The sequence below is a fragment of the Rhinoderma darwinii genome, chromosome 2 (genome assembly GCF_050947455.1).
Source record: "Rhinoderma darwinii isolate aRhiDar2 chromosome 2, aRhiDar2.hap1, whole genome shotgun sequence".
NCBI classification, from domain to species: Eukaryota; Metazoa; Chordata; class Amphibia; order Anura; family Rhinodermatidae; genus Rhinoderma; species Rhinoderma darwinii.
In genome coordinates, this window is record NC_134688.1 from 200,735,536 (window position 1) to 200,760,235 (window position 24,700).

The following is a 24,700-nucleotide window of genomic DNA, read 5'->3' on the forward strand; positions in this document are numbered from 1 at the left end:
CAACTTTGATCTTCAGAGGACTGAGGCAATTTATGACACCCGGTACTGCAGGATCCACAAGATCACAAAAGCTTTTGTCACGATTCCAAGGGACAATTTCTGGTCATGTGTTAAATTGACCAGCACCATATCAATCATTCAGAAAGGCACACTGTTAAGTGAAGTTTATTCGAAGTACTGTAATCTGTTCTTGTGTAGGTGAGAAATACAGCACATGAAGCGAAGTGTAAAAATAGGTCTTGAACAAGAAATGCACATTACCTGTAATTGTGGATATTCTATCAAACGTGTAGTTAAACGTTTAACAAAACTTCTGACATGTCAGACTTTCTATTGAGTCCGTACTCAGATACATTCATTTCCGGAAAAAGCAGAACAGACTTGAAGCGGCTGATTGCTGACACGAGCGCTTCAGCGGCTCCATTCTAGTGATTGGTGGAGGTCTCTGTGCTCGGACCCCCACCAATACAAACTTCTGACATGTCACTATGACGTCAGAAGTTTGTTAAACGTTTAGCTACACTTTAAAGCTTTAATATGCACGGCATGTAGACAACAGGAACCCCTTCACAACTCTAGTTGAGACATCTGTCTTACAGATGGTTAGGAGGACCCCCTCCTTTTAACACCTATATTCAATCCCTTGTAGAACAGTGGGTGGTGTGTACCTTATCTGGTGTCCCTGTGCCCCTCTTAGCATGGCAAAGGCACCATCCTGAATTATGGACCTCTTCACAGGCAATATATACACAGTCGAGTCACATTATAATGCGGGGGTTGGCGCTATTTGCAGGGGGTGGCGCTATCTGTAGTAAGTCCCATAGAACTGAATGGTAGTTACATAAACAGCGTAGCTCGCATGCTAAGCTGCTTCCGTAACGGACATTCACAAGTATAGGAGTTATGAAAACTGCGTAGCTCAGCGAGCTACGCTGTATCCGTAACCCCCAACCATGTCCCGACCATAAAGTCAGGAATTGGCCGGGAGACAGCGTTCGCACCATAAGCTAGAACGGGGTTTAGGGGCCCCGTTCTAGAGATATGTGCGGGTCCTAGAGGTGGGAACGTCCTTCATGGGAAAAACCCTTTAATGCAAAACAGCCATGAAAAACTCACGGTTGATCCGTTAACTGCCCTTTTTTTCACGTTGTGTATAGCCTGGTTATCGGTTCACAGTGATCGTATGTATGTATATATATATATATATATATATATATATATATATATATATATAAATTTATTTTTATTTTTTATTTTATTTTGTTTAATATTATTTAAACCATGGAATTAAACTAATCTAGAAAATTAAAGCCTCCCCTAAGATTTGTAGGAAAGTAAAAACAGTTCTGATATTCAAACCGGTTGCAAAGATATTATCGTTTAAAGAAGTGCATATCAGAAATGGAAAATTTGACCTGGACACAGGGGTATAAATGACCCTTGGTCATGAAAGGGTTAATGAAAAGTTCACACAGTGGTAACGTTTTAATACCAAGTGCAAGCTACTTGGAGATCTGCTATTCTAGGGTGTGCATTACTGCGGTTATATTATTTAACCCCTAAAACACATAAATGAGAATTCTTCAGTGAAGCAGGTTTGTTAACATGTAAAGGAACAGCATGCTAGCACCTCTCTACATCTATGTTACTACATGGCTAAGGGATAAACATCCTCGCCGTTCTATTTACCTAGGAATTAATGGAATGTGAAATATGACGGATATATCTAGGGTTTGTTTTGACTGTTTTATTTCCTTAAGCAAAAAGACACCAACACACAGACAGAGATTACTTTGCATTCTAAGAATTTAGTGCAGTCCAAGAACATCAGTAAAATACCTTTCTGCCTGGAAGGAATGCAGCCTGGAATGTGCACATCTGCATCCAAACCACTGCAAGCCCTCAATTCAGAACTGTACACCTGGATATTTGGTTTTACTGCGGATAGGGGAGAATATATGGCTGCTTACTCATAGCACAATTCAGACACGTTGCGGATTATACACAAGGCAGATGTCCTGAAATTATGCAAAATCTTCATGTACAAATATTTTTTTAATTCTGTTCTATCTTATTGGAAAAAAGGTCTTGATTCTGTGCAGAACTAATGGTTCATCTTTTATAATTTCCCATAACAAATGACATACGGTACATCAGGAGTATGTATTTCCCATTACATGTTATCTGTGTACAGCGCTGTGCAATCACTCATAGTCCCCGCTGGGGCTCTCAATTCAGTACAATGGAGTTTGCAGTATTTGCCTCCTCCTCAGCTGACCAGTAGGAAAGTAGGTCAAAGAGAGGAAGTACACAAAAAGGTGGTGGGGAGCGCAGCTCCCACAAATTTGTTGACTTTCGGGACGTTCTGCTTTTGGACCACCTGAAAAGGAGGAGTTGTGACCTGCGATTAACAATAGAACATAATGTGTATAGAATATGTACAGAATATGGCCCTAGCATTTGATATTACACAGTATCAGGGCAGGTGAGTGTATATACTAATATATAGTCACAGCTGCACGGCAGACATATATATAGTATATTATAGCACATGGCAACAGTTTGCTGTTTTTTGAAGATACTATAGAATATGCAAACATTGGGGGGGGGGGGGAGGAATACATTTTAACATTTTAACTGAGTACACAACATAAATGTAACCGATAGAAAGCAATGTATCCACTTTTATCTAGCAGGCAATATAGTGAATCAATAGTAGTGGTGCGATTGGAAAAGCTACTGTACACTGGAGATAAGAAAATTGTGTTCGGAGGGGATGCTACACGCTCAATACTTGCTATGGACTGTGACCTGTATAGCGGAAGACTGCAATAGAGGATACTAAAAGAAGATTCCAGTAGTTTATGGTCTACATACTCAATACTGGAGGTATGCACTGTATACTTATGTATATGTAGCTAGGGGCTACAGCAGGACAATAGCAGATACATAGATTTGGTTATGTTGGCCAAACACAGGAGACATTTTGAAAGCAACACTCCTTATTGTATGGGGAAGATTTCCACTATGTTTTACGTGGGAAAGGATGGGGCCACAACTTTCGAGCCCACTGGCAGTGGTTGCACACTTTGACAAGCAGATATCTTACAGCCTTGTTCTTAGTCTTAAAGGATTCCCCTCTAATATAAATCGCTAATTAGACATCTACTATACACGAATACAAATTGGCACATCTTTGGAGAAAACACTTAGGGTATGTTCACACGCAGTGGTTTCAGAATTAATTCGGACCTTAGTAGGTGTCCCATTGCTGGTAGAGTGGATGTGAAATTGTGACAAACGATGCGTACACATTCATGGTCCATAGTGACGGCAGCATAGGAGTCACAAAACTGTGTACTATAGATGAATAGGTTCTCTAGGGGTTACAGGCCATGTCTCCAGGGGGGCATTTGCACTGCCCTAGTGCTGTATTTTTTGGTGGTACGTTAATGTATTTTTTTCATACATAATTCAAGAATTATGAGATCGGAAAAAATTAATTTAAATTAGGGGGTACTTGGCGTAGAACTACAGAGAAACACTAATCCAACACGTTCAGGTGTAATCTATAACAATAAATCAACAGTAATGGAGTCATTTCTGGCCCTTTACAGCACTGCCCATAATAACTTTTTCTTGTAAGGAATGCTTAAAAAGGAATATTTTTTTGCAATCATAACGACTATTTAATGCACATTAATCATTAATCAGTTTTCATTCCTCAGCAAATTTCTACACCAGTATTTTTACACAAATAAAAAGAAAACATTACAAAGGAATCGCTGATTTAATAAAATGTAGTCTATGAAGATCTGCTTACAACACATAGATAAGCAATTTGCATTGCCACTGCGTTGATGCTCTTTATGTGGCAAACGCTAGTGCAGAATCAAGCATATTAAATCTTTGACAGATTAAAAATTCAGCACAGCTACCTGTTCAATGTGCAGATGGCAAAAATACTACATAATAATGCCTCATTTACAGAAAAGATGCAGTAAAATAGAAGGGAATGAACACAAGCCGGCGTAAAACTATTGCGCTCTGAAATGGAACATTAAATATGCACCTGTAGTTTCTGCAAGACCCCACAGACTGTGAAAGATAAAAAACTAAGGAGAAACACTGCCTTTTAGACATAAATAAGATACAAAATACAAGATTGGATCGGAGGCCTCTTAGTCTGGATGCAAGTTAATTTACACTTTACAGTGAGACTACAGAAAAAAAAAAAAAATCATAACCAAAGTCGAAGTTAAAAAATTGCAGATTGGTGAATAAAAAATAAAACGCAATGTTTTTTTTTTTCAATTACACGTGAATTCAGATATGATTATCTGCTAAATTTATTTCCACATGTAATGCTATAGAACATCCACAACAAATCTATCGCTTCACAGATTTAGCTGCAGTTTTGTTTTTCTCTATGTGGTAACTGTGGATATGTGATAAATGTCAATTGTGGGAGAATCCCTTTAAATCCTCAACATTTAATATTGGCCAGTCCGTCCTCAATGTGTGAATAAGGTCCAAAAGATATGTTTCACTAAAATTAGAACAAAATAACTTTAGACTGTTTTACGTTAAAATCTACAAAATTTCGCAACATTATGGCAGAACTTGGTTCCTTCACATCATGGCAGCCTACATCATCGATCTTCCTAGTAGTCTGTAGAGGGAAATATTCCATCTAGCTAAAAGAGTTTATTTATGTGTAACATAGGCCTGGGCCATTAAAAAACCTCATGAAGAGGAGGATGCCTGGATTGAGAGGACAGAAGGCCAACACAATCCCTTAAATCCTCTGCCTCACAGAATCCTAGGCAAAACTTTCAGAGGTTGACAAAAAAAAAAAAATTGTGCAAAACCACCAATAAAATAGCTGGGGATTAAAAGTTTGTCAATTTTTAGACACCCTAATAGTACAATTTTTGATAAGCAAATAAAAGAATGTACACGTAACTGGATCTCAATATTAAAATGGTCGACTGATCAAACATCTTGCCGACACCCCAGGGAAACTGCCAATTTTGGCGGGTGACGCCGTCGCTCCAGGGGAAATGTGGTATTACATGGCGGCCATTCCGATTAACGGGAATGAATCAATAGGAAAAGAGTGGGAGGTGCATTAACAGAGCAAGGAACCCCCTCGAGAGTCCATATGCCCCAATATCTCATGAAGATAACCCCTGTCTATATGCCCGAATGCTTTTAAATCACTTTTATTTTTTCATATAAGATAGAGTTTTTGCATGAACTTGATCTGCTCAGTCAGCAACTTTAACCAGTGAGAACAGTTCTCTTCAAACATATGGTCGCTTAGAGAATCTCAAAAAAAATAAATAAAAATCTGCTTACATATGTTATATATCGGTTTCTGTTTCCAACTTGACATTTTGAATATATTTGGGAAATAGAATTTAAAAATAAAACTATTGCAACAATCTTATGTCTCTATTTCTATTCTCTGACTGAATTATATTAGAAAGTGATCGGTTTAGAGAAAAATAACTTTATTTTGCAAAAAATGCTCCTAAAATACATAACTTTCTTCAATCGTGCGTCCAAGTATTCTAGAGACTACTGGCACAAAATTCTGATATCTAGGATACCACCTGGAGCAGGATTCAATATGTAGAATGGGGAAAATGCATTGCGATTGCTGTACATACAATCCCGAAGAATGAGAACATTTTTCCACCATTTACACGTCACTGTGAGTGGGTGCAAATGCAACATTGAACAGGAATTGGCGAGGGTCTCAGCAACCAGCAGAGTTGGGACAGAGGTGAATTTAAAAAAAAGTTAGTTTTTTTTCTTAATTATTTTATATTTTCTTTACATTCTGAGGCTACATGAACACGTTGCGTATCTTGCTGCGGAAAATATGCAGAAAAACCTCAAGAAAGCTGCAGGAAAAACCGCACCCGACGGTGCGTATTTTTATTTTTTTTCGGTGCAGTTTTTACGTTATGCGGAAATCGCTGCATTTTCATGCTGCGTGTTTCGGTGCGATTTTTCTCTGCACTAGGCAGATAGAATTAGCAAGCGGAAACACAAGATAAATTTACATGCTGCGGATTTTAAAATCTGCACCGCATGTCAATTTACGCGTTGGAAAATACTGCAGTGTGCACATGAGATTTCCTGGAATCTCATAGTCTATGCTCTGGTACTGTATTACACTGTGGTTTTGCCGCACGCAAATACACACGATAAAACTGCACGTAATACGGTGTGTATTGACCCTGAAAACTACATAGAATTTTTTTTATTTTTTTTTAGTGGTGGGTAAACCCCTTAAAACAATTACCTCCAGACAGACAGACAGAAAATCAAGATCTGAATCGACGCCTGAGGAAAACTATCAGCTCATATATAAAGTATTTTTAAGGAGTTTATTGACAAGCTTATGACAATTTACACTATTCCACCAAACCAATAAATGAACCTGTGCATTTAAATGAAAAAAATAAAACATTTGCCAAATTTCCACCAAAGTGTAAAAATGCCTATTTGTTTGTAAAACAAAACTTAAGTGTCGCCAGTTTGCTAATTATTTTTGTCTTACTTGGAGATATTGGCATTTTATTATTCAGTTGCCGCTGCTATTTTTCTTTTTTTTCTAAAACAAAGTGACATTATGTAAAAAGTACTGATCACATAAGCACAAATCCATTTATTCAAACTCGCATGCAGCTGTTTCAGGCTCTATTCCTATGTAAGAAATGTAGACCGTGGCTTCTAGGGTGTAGGGCGGGTGAAGTACCATGCTTGGCAATCATATTTACAGATTAATTTACATTTGTTGCCCAACAGCACGTCAAAAAGCAGAAGAATAGATTTCATTGTTTTCAGCTCCTAAAAAGTTTAGCGAAACTACTGTGGGCTTAATAATACAATGAATCCCTACTACCTTGCTCATATATGGGCAGACAGCTGTGGGAGACCTCGTCTTGTTCATGCAAGTGCAAACAGTTAAAGGACTGTATAATTCAAACAGGTTGTGTCTGCTAAGACCATGCATCGACAAGCCTGAAAACAAAGAAAGCCTATGGATAAACTACCCTACTTAAACCGCAAAATGAAGACGATGCTGAAATATTATAACAATACACTGTAGCTATGCAACAGAATGATACACAATATCTAGGACGTGTGTAAACATTGCTGAATGTAGCAAAATAGAATTAAAGTCAGCAAGTAATGTAAAACTTAGTTTTGTAATATACTGTAGATTCATTACATAATATCATAAGTCTTAATATATTTTTCAGTAAGTTTTTCATCTCTGTCTAGATTAGGGGGAAAAAAAACAAACTCTGTTGCTACCTGGAAACTCTCAACAAGCAGGTTAGCTGCTGTTTACAGATCCTATTATAGCTTGAGTGAGCTTGCCTTATTAAAACCAAATGCATGCGATGCGTATTACATGTGGATGTGCCGCAGGAACTTTCCTGTGGCAAATCCACAACGTAATACAGTACTAGGAAAGTAAACATTGCAACATTTTCCTGTGTGTAAATTGACCTGCAATGCAAGTTTTTTTGCAGATCAAGACGTAGTTTTTGCTGGTACCATTTTTGGGTACATATGACTTTTTGATTACTTTTTAGGGGACCAAAAAACCGCAGTGCAAATTTATTTTCTTTTTAAGGCATTAAAGCGGCGTGTTAAATAACATGATATTTGAATCGTTTGGACTTTTACGGACGCGGTAATACCAATGGTTAACTTTTTTTTTATCGCTGACATAATTATGTGTGCAAGCTCGAAAGTTATTTGTTTTTTTTAACTTAAAAAGGGGTTTACCAGCCAGTAAAAATTGATAACCTATCCTCAAGATAGACCATCAATAGCTGATGGGATTGGGTCCGACACCCGAGACAGCTGCTTCGAAGGGGGTGCAACACTCATATGAGCGCTGCTTCCCCTTCATTTGTATTTGCTCACTGTGAACCGTCGAAACACATATAGCGGAAATTAGTATTGCAGCCTTCGTTTTTTGGAGCGGATTTTCCATTGAACACTATGAAAAACGCCCCAAAAGAAGCCTGAAAAGAAGCGCCAAATAAGGCTATGTTCAAACAGAGTTTTTACGAGTTTTTTGACGTGGAAACTGCGCCGAAAAACTCGTCAAAAACGGCCCTAAAATGCCTCCCATTGATTTCAATGTGAGGCGGGTTTCTCTCGCGAGCGGTAAAACCGCCTCGCAGGAGAAAGAAGGGACATGCCCTATCTATGGGCGTTTACACCTCTGACCTCCCATTGACTTCAATGGGAGGCAGTGTATTTCACTGCGTTTTATGCCCGCAGTGCTCAATGGCTGCGGGCGAAAAATGCAGCGAAAATCGGCGTACAGGGAGAGGAAAAATCTGCCTCAAACTTCCAAACAGAATTTTGAGGCAGAAAATCCACCTGCAAAAAACTGTGTGACTATAGCCTAAAAGAAGCCTCATTTTCAGCTTCAAAAACGACTGCAAATCAGTGGCCGTTTTCTCTGAATACAGCTCCGTATTTTCAGAAGTTTTTTTTGTTAAGCGTGTGAACATACCCTTAGGGCGGATTTACACGAGCGTGTGCGTTTTGCACGCGCAAAAGACACTTAACAGCTCCGTGTGTCATCACCATATGATGCACGGCTGCGTGATTTTCGCGCAGCCGCCATCATTATGACACTCTGTATGTTTGTAAACAGAAAAGCACGTGGTGCTTTTCTGTTTTCAATCATACCTTTTCCTGCTGTTGCGCGAATCACGTGTGTCTCACGGAAGTGCTCCCATGTGCAGCGCGTGATTTTCACGCACCCATTGATTTCAAGGGGTGTGTGATGTGCGAGAAAAGCAGAAATATAGGACATGTAGTGAGTTTTACGCAGAGCACACCCGATGTGTAAAAATCACGGACTGTCTGCACGGCCCCATAGACTAATATAGGTCTGTGCGAGGCGTGTGAAAAGAACGCGCGTTGCACGGACGTATATCACGTTCGTGTAAATCCGCCCTTAGGCTTTGCCTCTAGCAGGTCTTAATAATAGATCACAGAATGCATACATGGAGGCCTCTAAAAGGCGTCCGGCTGCCGCGATAACCAGTCAGAAACCCGCAATTTCGTTGCGACGGTTGCAAGACTGTAACCGCTGCAATTGCACAGTTGCTATTGACCACAGCATCTGAGGGTTTAAACTGCAGTTGGGTGTCAGCAGTTGGAAATAGCAGGCCCCAGCTGCGTATGATGCAGGCTCAGCTTCTGGGCCAACACTATATTGTGATAATGTACATTCGACGTAATAGTATGTCGGATGTTGCCAATAGGTTAAATGCATGAAAAAATGCCAGCATTTTGCAAAACATAACAGTGTTTGTTATGGCGTTTATTATTTATGGTTATTTTTTTTACATGCTTTTTCCTGCGATCTTTAAAGCCTATAGAGAAGCCTATGGGGAAAAACGGCAGAAAAAATGCCACACCCAAAGCATGCTGCGTTTTGAAAAAAACGCCACTAACCAAGGAAGGGCAACAAAAACCCAATTGTACGTAGTGCATTTTATATTTCAGTATAGCCTGCACTATATCTGACTGCACTAAAAATTGCATGAAAGCCATTAAAAACAGGAGAAAAAAAGCACAAAAATGTAGCAAAGCATTATGTGTGAATCCAGCCTTACACAAATACCTCATGCTCTGAGCAACAAATGAATACATGCATTGGTTATTCATGGATTAATCCCCCTCACTTATTGGTGTTCAACATATAGGCGATCGGAATGATTATATGGTGGTCCAAAACTTTAGGACCCTCACCGATCCCTAAACTGAAGGGGTTTAGAGTGATTCCTGGTATTGTGTAGAAACTGCAACAACGCCATTCACTGCAACAAGGCTATGCTAGGGATTTGTGGAGGTCTGACCGCGGAACAATTTAGCATAGTGGTAGTAAGAACCCTCTAAAGGAGGTATACAGGATTAGAGTAACATGGCTTCTTTCTTCTAAAAACAGTGCAACACCTGTCTAAAGGTTCTGTGCGGTATTGCAACTGAGCTGTGATACAAGACAAGCCATGGACAGGTATGGCAATGCTTCTGGAAGAAAGCAGCCATGTTATTCTAATCCTGTATAACTCACTTAAAGTGAGCTTAGATAAATAGACTACAGTGTGTACAGTGTAAAAGATTACAGATGGATCCTGCGTGTCAGACACACAGGACCCACTGTCACTGAACCAGTCAGGTCCGCGGGACTGACAGATTTACTGAAAAGCACTAGATACAGCTGCTCTGTATAGAGAATACAGAGCAGCTGTAACTTAAAAAGTAAAAATCATTTTTAATAAAAAAAAATGTACAAAAAGTTTATTAACACACACTAAGGCCTCATACACTTCCGTACCCATTAATTTCTATTGACCACATACACTTTCCCATATATTTGCGGGCCGGGCAGAAAGCATGGATGGCTGTTAAATGGCGCCAGCAGCCGGCCGTGTCCGTAATTACGGACCAGGATTGCTGGCACGGCCATGTGCATGAGGCCTAATACACATTTTTATTTAAATAAAAAAAACAAAAAAAACACTCAAACATTTACATAGCATTGAAATACATTATTGAGCACTCTGACATAAAACAGGAATAACCAATCTATTCAAAACTAAAATAAAAAAAATCTTGTTGACCGGTTCTAGGTAGTAACTTATTTTTTCTCAGCACAGAGATAGAAAGAGAAGTCTACTTTGCTGTTGATTCAGGCCGAAACAACGGAACCCTCTCACAACTGTGACAGACGGGAACCATTAGCTAGGTTTCCGTCACCACTGAGTTCAATGGGGAGGGAAACGGAGGTCTCCGTTTGCCTTTCCGTTGAGGGGTTAACCCGACAGAACCCCTCAACGGAAGGCCAACGGTGATGTAAACAGGCCCTAAACCAAAAATATAAACTAACTTAATAAAGAAACATTACAATCAGATATCCTAAATATATTGCCATTGACAATCACTGGCGGGTATACAGATTTTTATTTTTCCTTACCTAAAGACAGGTAGAGCTCTGTCATTTTGGGATGATCCCAGCAGGTTGTTTGCGTATCATGACTGCAAGAAAAGAGTGGAAAAAAAAAAATGTTACCCAGTTGCCCTGAACAGTTCATTAATAAGTAGAAACTGAATATAAAAAATATATGTATAGTTACATATTAGGCCTGAAGCCTATAACATCTGTAAGGCCCTGTTCACACAGAGTTTTTTTGCAGGCAGAAAACAGTGCCTCAAAATTCCATCTGGAATTTTGAGGCAGATTTTGATCTGCCTGCACGCCGTTTGCTGCGTCTCTCGCGGCGTTTTTCATCCGCGGCCATTGAGCGCCGCGGGCAAAAATGCTGTGAAAAATGCTCTCTCTGCCTCCCATTGATGTCAATGGGAGGTCAGAGACGTAAACAGCCAAAGATAGGGCATGTCACTTTTTCCCGTGAGACGTTTTTTCCGCTCGCGTGAAAAAAGCCTCCGGCACCCATTGAAATCAATGGGAGGCATTTTCGTCCGTTTTTTGGCGCGTTTTCTAACGGTTTCCGCGTAAAAAAAACAAACTGTGTGAACTGACTAACCGTGCCCACATCTGCGGTCGTCCATACTGTAACAGTCTTCGATTCCATATGGAGGCACATAGATTTTCTCTAAGAGAAACCACAAAAAATGCATGCCATATTACAGAGGGCTTCAAGAGGGGAATATGGTGTCTCACAGAGGCATCACTTAGTACCTACAGGTTCATATTATGGACCCATGGACAGTGTGTGCTGCTGTGCAGGCTCTATGCATGCAGCAATGCCAAATGCACGGATCAAAATGCTGACTGAACTTCAGGACTGTGCTAACAGACACTTCTATATCAGACAATATATTTGCCGGTGTAAACAAAGGATGGAGGAATCGCTATAGACTTTAGATGGCAGTTTGAGCTTGCCAGTCGCCTTATATATTTTGAAAGCAAGTATTTAGGACATCTATAGAAAACAACTTAAAAATGTAGATGCCAATAACAAATTTGCAGCCATTTAAGCAACTTGACAACCAGAATTTGCAAAATCCTGATGTAACCACTTCATCTCCAGGAATGAAGTAGAGGAAAACGTGTTCTTTACAGACCGTGAAGTAATCGGTGGTTACTGGGCGATAGGAGTACATTAAGAAACCTGTGGTATTATGAATGAAGCATTCAATGTAGAGAAAATAAAAGTTGAAGAAGATCAGTATAAGTAAAAGTAACTGTAGATTTACAATGTAAAAGGATGATCAAAAGAAGGTTTACACTAAAGGGCTTCTCTACCTTTGGCCACTTCTCCCACAAAGCCAGAGGTCTACAAATAAAAGTCCTTTAGAGGAGTCCGGATATGGGCATTTCAGTACCTGCATGTTCTATTAGGCTGTGGTATTTATACGCCATGATCTCATTACATCTATGGCCATAACAAACCGTATAACAGATTTAGTAACCACACCCAACAGTACCACATTCTCCCCCTAGGGGCAACACTAAAGGAGAACACTTCCGTAATATGGCCACAATATCGAGGCATACAGATATACAGTATGGGCCCACATTATGATTCAATAATACAACCCAGTCCTTAAATTCTTTTTAAAAAAAACCTTATAAATTAGAAAACCCAAGAAATAGGCGACTAATAACCCATACACTGACGTTTCGCTCACAAGAACCTTGTATATGAATCAATAGTGAAACGTGACATTAAGTAATGGTTGCCATAGCATAAATATACGATCATTATGATTTTGATGACACCACTAGATAATGCATTGATTTTCCATAGCAGCCAAGCTGAAGTTTTATTACAACTTAATCGTTTATTTTGTCTCTCGGTTTGAGCCAATTACATTGATGGGTTGTTTTCTGGCCCTAAGTATATACGTTTATCACGAAGAGCAAGGCTGTGGTGCGCTAAGGTTTTAGAATGGTTATTACCTTTGAAAAATTGCTCAATGTGTGGAGAAGTACAATAGGCATGATATATAGCAACTCCGAGCAGCTTTTTTAAAGGACACATTAAAGATAACATAAAACTTTGTAAGGGATTGAGAAAGTTTCTTTTGTAATGAAAGATTTAGCATTTGTTGAATGAGGTTTCAAAGACACATTTTACTTCAACTGCTCAAATCTATGTTCACTTGCACATCTGTTCGATTTCTACAAGATTAAAGTGTCGGTTTGCAGCTTGTTTTCTGCTGATAAATCCACAGGGCAAAGGCAGGGAATTATAACTTCCCGCTCCCCTGCAATTTTACTATCAGATAGCGAGATAACATTAAGAAATCGCAGCTTACGATTTTGTGTTCAAATCTAAAACATTCTGAAAAAAATGTGTAAATACAAACCCGTGACATGTTACAACAAAAGTGGCTTATGTACACAAAAGACAGTCAGCCTGTGCGATCATGAAATGCCACACCAGTGTAAAACGCGTCACCTCATAACTGTACTTCTATAGGAACACCATCACATCAGCTGCTGGGGGGGGGGTCACATCACAGCAGAAGACAATTAATAGGGTTCTCATAATTACTGACAAGGCCATTAGCAATAGATCACCACTGATGTATTGCTGTCCTGGCATTTACATAGACTTGGTTATAGGTTCTATGCAGCGGTTTACCTCTGGACATCGGTTCCCCTTCTGTGAATGGACATGTAATTATTAACACAAAAGTCCACAAGTTGGTGCAATTCCCTGATTTAAAGGGGTTTTCCACTACCGGACAACTGCTGACCTATCCACCGGACAGGTCATCAGTATATAATCAGTGCGGGTCCGAGGCAGTTGGCTCCATACATTGCATAGCGGCCGTGCTTCAGCTCTGCTCAGAGCTGCAGTACTGCCGCTCGGCCGTTATTCTGTGACCGGAGGCAGCTGATCGGTGCGGGGTTCGGGATCCACATATAGCCAGTGAATAGGTCATCAGTTGTTCGGTAGTGGAAAACCCCTTTAATATACAGGAGTTTTATTTAAAGGCAAGCTGTCGCAAAAATTTTTTTTTTTTATATAATATTGCTTTTAGTATATCATTAAAATAAATTTTATTTGTGTTTTTGTGTTGTACTTTTTATTTTTTTCTCTCTCTTACTTCTCTATGGGGGCTGCCATTTTTTTTTCATCTCTGTATGTGTCGATTAACGACACATACAGAGATGGAATACGGCAGCTACAGTGCATAGGAGTCAACGAACGGGAGCCATTCCATTTCTTTTGCGCTCTGGCTCTGTACTGCGCAGACGCAGGTCAGAGTCGCAGAGCAGCTGTTTGCAGGGAGATAACAGGCGCCATCATGAAGACCAGCTGCACTGCAGTTAAGGTGCGTCTCTGTCTGTCCCTCTTCTCTCACAGACCGCCGCTCTCGGGACCCCCGACGCCCCCCCCTGATCACAGCCGGAGATGCAGGGTGCTCAGCTGAGCGTTTCTGCACCTTTGTTTCAGTGACCGTGAAGGTCTCAGTACCTGGACCTCACCAATCTAAACATCTGATATGTCGCTATGACATATCAAAAGTTTGATGAAAAGTGCAACACTCTTTAAGGGTACCCGGTATTGTAGTGGGATTTTTGGCCACGCGGCTTGTATAGGTGAAATGCAGTTCTGGTTAGGCACGTGGGACATGCGACTGCCACCTGTACAGGCATCCTAAATTGATATTCCCATTACAGAAATTATGGCATATCAGTGGCAGAAACCACTGTGCAAGGAAAAACTCTCCGTGCGCTGCGGTCCCTTCACTCTTCAGTTTGGTTCGGGGTTCAGACAGTCAGACCCCACTGCTGAGAAAGTGATAGAATATCCCAGCCATATGCCATTACTTTCTGTGATGGGAGTACCCCTTTGAGACAACAGCAAATTCTTTAAAAGAGTGTGTGCCCTGACTGGGGGAAAGACTGGTGCACAGTTATTGATAAAGCTTCCTCATTGTTATTTTATACAGGACCTTCTCAATGTATTAGAATATCATCAAAAACATAATTTATTCCAGTAATTCAATTTAAAAAGTGAAACTCATTATATAGATTCATTACACACAGAGTGATCTATTTCCAGCATTTTTCTTTTAATGTTGATGATTATAACGAACAGTTAATGAAAACCCAAAATTTAGTCTCAGAAAATTAGGATATTGTGTAAAAGTTGAAGACTGTAGACCCGTGGTGTCACACTCTAATCAGCTAATCAACACAACTGCAAAGGTTTCCTAAGCCTTTAATTGGTCCAACAGTCTGATTCAGTAGGCTACACAATCATGGGGAGGACTGCTGACTTGACAGTTGTCCAGAAGACGGTCATTGACACCCTCCACAAGGAGGGTAAGCCACAAAAGGACATTGCTAAAGAAACTGGCTGTCCACAGAGTGCTGTATCCAAGCATATTAATGGAAGGTTGAGACGAAGGAAAGAGTGTGGTAGAAAAAGGTGCACAAGCAACAGGGATAACCGCAGCCTCGAAAGGATTGTAAAGAAAAGGCCATTCAAGAATCTGGGGGAGATTCACAAGGAGTGGACTGCGGCTGGAGTCAGTGCTTCAAGAGCCACCACACACAGACATATCCAGGACATGGGATACAACTGTCGCATTCCTTGTGTCAAGCCTCTCATGACCCAGAGACAACGTCAGAAGAGTCTTCCCTGGGCTTAGGAGAAAAAGGACTGGTCTGTTGCTTAGTGGTCCAAAGTCCTGTTTTCAGATGAAAGTAAATTTTGCATTTCATTTGGAAATCAAGGTCCCAGAGTCTGGAGGAAGAGTGGAGAGGCATCAATCCAAATGGCTTGCAGTCCAGTGTGAAGTTTCCACAGTCAGTGATGGTTTGGGGAGCCATGTCATCTGCTGGTGTTGGTCCACTTTGTTATATCAAGTCCAGAATCAACGCAGCTGTGCACCAGGAAATGCATGCTTCTCTCTGCTGACAAGCTTTATGGTAGATGCAGATTTCATTTTCCAGCAGGACTTGGCACCTGCCCACGCTGCCAAAAGTACCAATACCTGGTTTAAGAACTACAGTATCACTGTGCTTGATTGGCCAGCAAACTCGCCTGACCTAAACCCCATAGAGAATCTATGGGGTATTGTCAAGAGGAAGATGAGAGACACCAGACCCAACAATGCAGACGAGCTGAAGGCCACTATCAAAGCAACCTGGGCTTCCATAACACCTCAGCAGTGCCATGCCACATTGATGCATTAACTCATGCTAAAGGAGCCCCAACTAGGTAATTTGTGCATATACTGTACATACTTTTCAGTAGGCCAACATTTTGGTTTCAAAAATCATTTTTGAAAACGGGCTTATTTAATATTCTAATTTTCTGAGAGACTAAATTTTGGGTTTTCATTAACTGTTACCACAGTCATCAACATTAAAATAAAAAAAATGCTGGAAATAGATCACTCTGTGTGTAATGAATCTATATAATATATGCGTTTCACTTTTTGAATTGAATTACTGAAATAAATTTACTTTTTGATGATATTCTAATTCATGGAGAAGGACCTGTAATGTAAAGTACATCTTTTATACCAATTGGTATTTTTCAGACAGGGAAAAAAATAAAAATAAGAGCAAATTAATACATTTGAAGGAAAGGGTCCAATAGGAGATTGAACTTTTTTTTTATATGACATAGAATGCCTTTTTGATGGCTAGAAATATAAAATTTAATTCACTACTAAAACCATGACAGAACTATTAGGGCATGTTCACACGAGGCAGAGTTTTTCCGCTGCAAATGTTGGTGCAGATTTGGGGCAATTACGCAACGAATCTGCACCAACATTTGCATATTTGACAGGTAATTCAGAGGTTGCAGAAAAGACAGCGGACTTGCCACAAATTTCAGTTTTTGCATTGCAAAGGCTGAAATCCGCAGTGAAATTCCGCTTCTTCTCCGCAACGTCATGAGCATGCTGCAGAGGGAAAATTCTGCACCGCAGCCTATGGTCCGCAGCAGAGTTTCCCTCAATGTCTTAACTAACTTGCCTAAAAATGTATTGAAACAAATGTAAAAACGGCCGCTGGAGAATTCCACTGCGGACTTAGAATTCACAATTCACAAAAGGTAAAGATGGTTCAAGCCAGATAAAGTATAGGGTTAAACTATACACTTCTCCTACATCACTCCATCTAATGGGGAAAACAGAATTAAAAACATCACATTTTATAGTCAATTGAATATTAATCTTTTTTTCCAAATCCATTTACTATAAAGCACTTGTAGAAGGTGCATTAAAAGGCCACGAGTAGGTAGTGCATGAAATGAAATGTCATTTCAATAAGAGTCAGTCTTCTACTTTACTTCAAAAGTAATATTACTATACCATTGTAGTTGTATATTGAAATCATGATCGTTATATTAGATATGTGCTGTGGTAACCCCCAACCCATGGAGCATTAGGCACATGGCTCAGTATCTACCTCATCTATCGCAGGCTGTAGACAAATACATGATCACCATTTCAAATAGCAATCTGAGGCAAAGTTCATACTTTGTGATAAATTGTGGCACAGGGCTAGACCCCCAACCACACAGTAAAATCCATGTTTGTTTTTTATAACTCAGTACATTGACACAAAATGCACAAAAATGCCAAGTGTGAACGTGGTCAATTCAATATGATTTTCACCAATGCCAAGGATAGCAGGTACAACAAATAGTTGCAGACATCACATACAGCATTTTTCCGAAGGGGAAAAAGTGAACCGTATGCTCAAAACGCAGTGTAAACGGAGTCTGAAATAGCAGAAGATCATTCATGCTAGAGTCCACACTTTCTAATATACTCTAAGGCCCCATGCACACAACTGTCATTTTCATCCGTAATTACGGACCCATAAATTGCTATGGGCTACGGACACCTATCCGTATTTTTACAGATGGGTATCCGCGCCGTAGAAATGATAGAACATGTCCTTTTTTGTGCGTAATTACGACACTGGCTCCCCAAAGAAGTCTACGGGCGCTTCCGTAATTACGGATGTGCATTCATAGCCGTCTGTAATTACGGAAGTGTTGCTATGCGACCAGGGGATTACCCAAGATTCCTTCCTGTTTTTTTGCAGATCCGCAAACAGACGCACTACAAACCGTATTTATGGACACCATTCCGTATATGCAGATTTTTTTTTCGGATGACTATGGATCCGTATTTACGGATGGATGCAATCTACAGACGTGTGCATGGGGCCTAAGCAAAAATTCAACCTAGGAGTTGATCTCAAGGGAGGGGATATAGGTGGCTCTCTATGGACATAGCCCGTCCCTATACCAGCCTGCACAGAAGAGTCAACATTGAGCATATCTAGACAATAAACCACCACCTTGAAGCAGACACCCAAAAAACAAATCTAATTTAATAATAAAACGTAAAACTTGCAATACACTAGGTTGTCTACTTTGGTTCAATCCCTTTTTGTTAGACGGGTCTAACCAAGATGAGCTGATTACATGTTCATCTGCTCATGGGACAAGGAAACATGACAGCAAGCATTCAATATGTTTGCAGAGCCACCACAGTGGAAATGAAGCATTACACAAATCTGATTAAAATCAATGGACTGTTTGTGTAAAGCATGGATGTTCCCAGTTCTCTAGATATAGAGATGCTCTTTAGCCATTCTCTGCTCTTCGTAATAGAGGAGGGTGATGAATGTGGGATTCTCTCTATTTGAAAGTTGTTTTTCTAAAATCAGATAAATAACAAAAAGGAAAAACAAAAAAAACAAAAAAAATCAAACAAATGAAACATTTTATCGACTATCAAAATATCAGTTTTTATTGCGTTTTTTTTTTCTTTTGCAAACGACGTAACAAAAGGCCAACTGGGAAAAATATCCATATAAGATAGACGTGAAGACGTCCAATGCCATCCAACCACATAGGTGTATTAGGAAGCGTCTGGGCGTAACAAGTCAGCCACAAATCGGCAGGCCGCGCAAACTCACAAAGTGGGACCGCCGAGTGGTAAAGCATGTGGCGGATAAAAATGGCATATTATCTGTTGCATCACTCGCTAGTGTCCTAAACTTTCTCTAGAAATGACGTCAACAGAAGAACTTTGCATCAGGAGCATCATGAAAAGGGTTTCCATGGTCAAGCAGCTGCACAAAAGCCTAAGATCGCCATGCACAATGCCAAGCATCAAATGGAGTGTAAAGATTGCCAGCACTGGACTATGGAGCAGTGGCAACAGGTTCTCTGGGGTTATGCGTTACATTTCATTATCTGGTGGTAGGTTAGATAAATCTGAGATTGGCAGATGCCAGGAGAACAATACCTACCAAAATACACAATGCCTACTGTAAAACTTGGGATGAATTAGAACGCCGATTTTGAGCTAGACCATCTCGTCATCAGAATTGCCTGACCTCACAAATTCTCTTTTAGCTGAATCACACAGACACAACAAAATCTTTTAGAAGGCCTTCCCAACAGAGTGGAGATTGTTTTAGCCGCAAGAGGGGGTCCCAACTCCATTTATTAACGTTCATGATTTTGGAATAGGGTGTCCATGTACATTTGGCTGTACGTTGTACACAAGGCAATGTTTTGGCTCCAACTAAGGCATTTACAGCTGGAAGTGAAACATCTTTTCCACGCACCTAGTCGCCCATTGAAGTCAATGGGTGCATGAAAATCACGCACAGCACACGGATGCACATCCGTGTGCTGTGCGGGATTTGCGCATCAATTCCATTGAAAAAAAAAATAGATAGATGTGTATTGCGAGTGCGTGAACAACACATGCCACTCGCAAAGCACAGATGCAATAACGCAATGCACATGGACCAGATTTACATACGTATTTTACACGCATAAAGCAGTCACGCTCGTGTGAATGTAGACTAACATGGTAAGCTTCAGCCACCATACATTTAGTGCAGTTGGGAAGAATAGTGGTCAGCCAACTAACCGTTCACACGACCGCTATCTAAAAAGGTATGGGCCTCTTAACAGATGGTCTGTTTCAACTATCTATTTTTTTCTAAATGGATAAAGGATTGCACAGGATTAGAAAAAAACATGGCTGATTTCATCCAAAAACAGTGCTATACCAGTCTCCAGCATGTATGTGGTTTTGCAGCACAGACCAATTTAAAATAATGCAGCTGAGCAGCAATATAAGACACACACTAGACAGCTAGTGGGCTGGTTTTCGGGAAAAAAAAAAAAAAAAAAGTTTTTCTAATCCTGTACAAACCACCCCTCTAAAGTGCTGCCCTACTACCTACCTTCCCTATTTTTGTCAATTGGGAAAAAGTTAGACATCTTGACTAACAATTAACTCATGTATATAACCCGTTTAAGTGTATGTTAGTTAAAGAGGCTCTGTCACCAGATTCCCTATCTTGTACATGATGTGATCGGCGCTGTAATGTAGATAACAGCAGTGGTTTTTATTTTGAAAAACGATCATTTTTGAGCAAGTTATGACCTATATTAGCTTTATGCTAATTTGTTTCTTAATGACCAACCGGGCGTGTTTTACTTTTGACCAAGTGGGTATTGTACAGAGGAGTGTATGACGCTGACCAATCAGCGTCATACACTACTCATTGTTCCAGCCCAGCTTCTTTCACTACACAAATCACTGTGCTGTGGATCATGCTGGGCTGGAACAATGAGAAGTGTAGGACACTGATTGGTCAGCCTCATACACTTCTCTGTACAACACCCACTTGGTCAAAAGTAAAAACACGCCCAGTTGGTCATTAAGAAACTAATTAGCATAATTCTAAAATTGCTCATAACTTGCTCAAAAATTATCTTTTTCCAAAATAAAAACCACTGCTGTTATCTACATTACAGCGCCGATCACATCATGTACAAGGTAGCACAATAGGGGGAAGTCGGCACCACTCTCAATCTTCACAGCATGGAACAGGTAGATAGAAGCAAGTGGAGTCAGGGTTTCCTCATTTAAGCAAACTTCGGGCGGTGCTCAGCATAAAAATAGACGGTCTTGTAGTATGATGTGAATGAGAGAAAAGAAAATGCGGCACTCACCCGTTTGTAATTCTTCTTAACTTTATTGTGTCATCTTGGCAAGGGTAAAAGCATTACAGGGAGGACAGCTAGTTGTAGGTTACAGCCTGTTTTGCACTGGAGATAGCACTTCTTCTGACCCAGCAGAAGAAGCGCTATCTCCAGCGCGAAACAGGCTGTAACCTACAATTAGCTGTCCTCCCTGTAATGCTTTTACCCTTGCCAAGAGGACAATAAAGTTAAGAAGAATTTCAAACGGGTGAGTGCCGCATTTTCTTTTCTCTAATTCCCATCATGTACAAGATAGGGAACTTATAATGTGGTGACAGAGCCTCTTTAATTTAACCATTCCTTTTACAAAAAAATAACAAACCTCCCTGAACTAAAGAACTTTCTAATCATGTGCATGAAACTTTCATGCAATTTTCTTGCAGCTGTTGAACAAATATATAAAAAATGTGTTAGGCCCCATGCACACGAACGTAAAAAAGCCAGTAATTACGGGCCCACAGACTTCTATTGGCCATGGGTACCTCCCTGTATACTTACGGGAAGGTGCCCGGGCCGTTGAAAAATATAGAACATGTCCTATTTTAGGCCGTAATTACGGCACAGGCAGGCCCATAGAAGTCTATGGGGCTCCCGTAATTACGGATGACTACGTGTGTGCACCCGTAATTACGGGTGTGTTGCTAGGCGACGTCAGTGGATAGTCACTGTCCAGGGTGCTGAAAGAGTTAACTGATCGGCAGTAACTCTTTCAGCACCAGGGACAGTGACTACCGATCACAATATAAATCAACGTGTAAAAAAAAAAAAAAAAAAATAGAAGTTCCTACTTACCGAGAACTCCCTGCTTCTTCCTTCAGTCCGGCCTCCTGGGACGACGTTACAGCCCATGTGACCGCTGCAGCCAATCACAGGCTGCAGCGGTCACATGGACTGCCGCGTCATCCAGGGAGGTCGGGCTGGATGTCGAAAGAGGGACGCGTCACCAAGACAATGGCCGGGTAAGTATGAATTTCTTTTACTTTTACTACGGAAAGGGCTGTCCCTTCTCTCTATCCTGCACTGATAGAGAGAAGGGCTGCCGAGTAGTGCAGTGCAATTTTGCATCGAAAACATGTCCGTAAATACTAGTGGAATACGGGTCGAATACGTGTGACCAAGGACCCGTATTTACGCCAGTATTTACGGAAAGGAAAAAATACGTTCGTGTGCATGGGGCCTTACTTCTGGTGCTTCGGCTCCATTGTCTCTGGTTTCCATTGCCCCCAACAGGCAGAATAGCGTAGTCTGCTGCGATCCAGTAGAAGTAAAAAAAAAAAAATCTAGCGGATCCTTCATAAAACAAATCCGTGACAGATCCCTTATAAATGGAAGTCATGACACTAGTCAGACCAAAGCCTAAGAATGCCATGTAGTGAAAAAAAGTGTTATATGCAAATCTCAGAGTTCCTATTGAAACTGTGTCACATGTACATTCCTGGATAAAAGTTGACGGACATAAATTTTGGTTTTCACAAAGTTTGCTGCTTCAGTTTTTATAGTGGTAATTTGCATTAACTCTAGATTGTTATGAAGAGCGACTAGGTGAATTGAAATTAACCCCTTTGCGACATATGGCTGCATAATAGCCGGGTAGGGTAAGTATGGAGCGGGCTCACGGAGTGAGCCCGCTCCATACAACGCGGGTGTCGGCTGTATCTTAGAGCCGACACTTCACAGTAACGAGCGGGATCACGCTCGAGCACGATCCCATTTGTTTAAATGCAGCGGCATTTAAATAGTTAGAAAGAGGGGGCGACCCCCTCTAGCAGCTCATCGCTCCCCCCGCAATTCAACCGCGGCGTGGTGATGGTTGCTATGGCAGCCCGGGGGCCTAATGAAGGCCCCCAGGTCTGCCATGTTTATGCTCCTATTAAGCCCTGCCTCTGGCGGGGCTCAATAGAAGCCTGTCAGAAAGACAATATACTGCAATACATTAGTATTGAAGTATATAGTGCAAGCGATCCAACGGTCGCTGGTTGAAGTCCCCTAGGGGACTAATAAAAAAAGTAAAAAACTAGTAAAAAAAAAGTTTTTTTCTTTTGTTTTTTTTTTATGTACAAAAAAATAAAAGTAAACGCCAGAATCGCTATTTTTTGGTCATCTAATCTCCCACACAAAAAAAAAAAAAGTGATCAAAACCTTGCATGTAGCCCAAAACGGTAGCATTAAAAACTACAGCATATCCCGCAAAAAAAAATTAGCCCCTATACCGCTTAGGCTCTGTTCACATCTGCGTTGGGGTTCCGCTCTGCCGTTCCGTCGGAGGTTTCCGTCAGAACAGGACCCTGAAGAGACACAATCGGACACTGACGGAAACCGTCTCCATCACCATTGATTTCAATGGTGACGGAGCCGGTGCCCGCTGTTTCCGTTTGTGTCCGTTGTGCACCGAACACGTCGTATTGCCGGAAGACTATGCTATTGCTTCCGGCAAAACTATGGGTTTGGTGCACAAAAGAGGCAAACGGAAACCACAGAACCTAAAATCGATGGAAAAATAAAATAAAAATAAAAAGTTATGGCTCTCTGAAGTTGGCGACACAAAATACATTTTTTACTCCTAGTTTTTCCCTTGTAAAAGTAGTAAAACATATATATTTGGTATCGCCTTAATTGTATTGACCTACAGAATAAAGTTAACATGCCGTTTTAATTGCACGGGGAATTCCGTATAAACGAAGCGCAAAAAACAGGGGAGCAATCGCTGTTTTTTTTTCATTTCCTACCCTGCAAATAATTTTTGGCCCATTTCCTAGTACATTATATGGCACAATAAACGGTGCTACGAAAAACTACAACTCGTCCCACAAAAATCAAGCCCTCATAAGACTATTGACTCAAAAATGAAGAAGTTATGGCTTTTGGAAGGTGGGGAGAAAAAAATTAAAATGAATGGTTTACGACGGGAAGGGGTTAAATGCAAAGTTATTCCTTGCCATGAAAATAAACTTAATCACAAGAAGCCCATTTCCACTGCATTTCAGCCCTACCACAAAACAACCTGCTAACATCGTTGCAGGGATCTTCTCGTAAGCGCAGAAGAAGATGTTAGCGAGGACAAGGTAGCAGATATCACTGTCATACTGATTGAATTAGAAGAGAGAGATAGGGCTTGAAATCATAGTCTTCTTCTGTTAACCAGTTACCTCCAAGGAAACACGTGCAGTCATCATTGCTTTGCATCAAAAAGGGCTTTACAGGCAAGGACATTGCTGCTTGTAAGATTGCCCCAAAATCAACCATTTATCAGATCATCAAGAACTTCAAGGAGAAAGGTTCAATTGCTGTGAAGGATTCAGGGTGCCCAAGAAAGTCCAGCTACAGCCAGGACCGTCTCCTCAAGAGGATTCAGCTATGAGATTGGTTCAACACCAGTACAGAGCTTGCTCAGGAAGGGCAGCAGGCAGGTGCCAGTGCATCTACACGCACTGTGAGGTGAAGGCTTTTGGAGGCTGGCCTGGTGTCTAGAAGGGCAGCAAAGAAGCCACTTCTCTCCAAGAAAAACATCAAGGACAGACTGACATTCTGCAGAAAGTACAGGGATTGGACTGCGGTAAAGTTATTTTCTCTGATGAAGGCCCCTTCAGACTGTTTGGTACATCTGGAAGAATGAT

At 40.7% G+C, this 24,700-nt stretch overlaps 1 protein-coding gene across 8 annotated transcripts in view; it reads right to left on the bottom strand.

Moving 5' to 3' along the window:
• The window catches only part of DMD (dystrophin), a 2,416,993-nt gene that overhangs the window by 131,565 nt on the left and 2,260,728 nt on the right, over positions 1–24,700 (bottom strand). For all 8 annotated transcript variants that reach the window (XM_075852742.1, XM_075852740.1, XM_075852736.1 and 5 more), the window contains one exon: positions 11,033–11,094. In XM_075852742.1, coding sequence (XP_075708857.1) covers positions 11,033–11,094 — 62 coding nt within the window. The remainder of the gene's footprint in view (positions 1–11,032; positions 11,095–24,700) is intronic.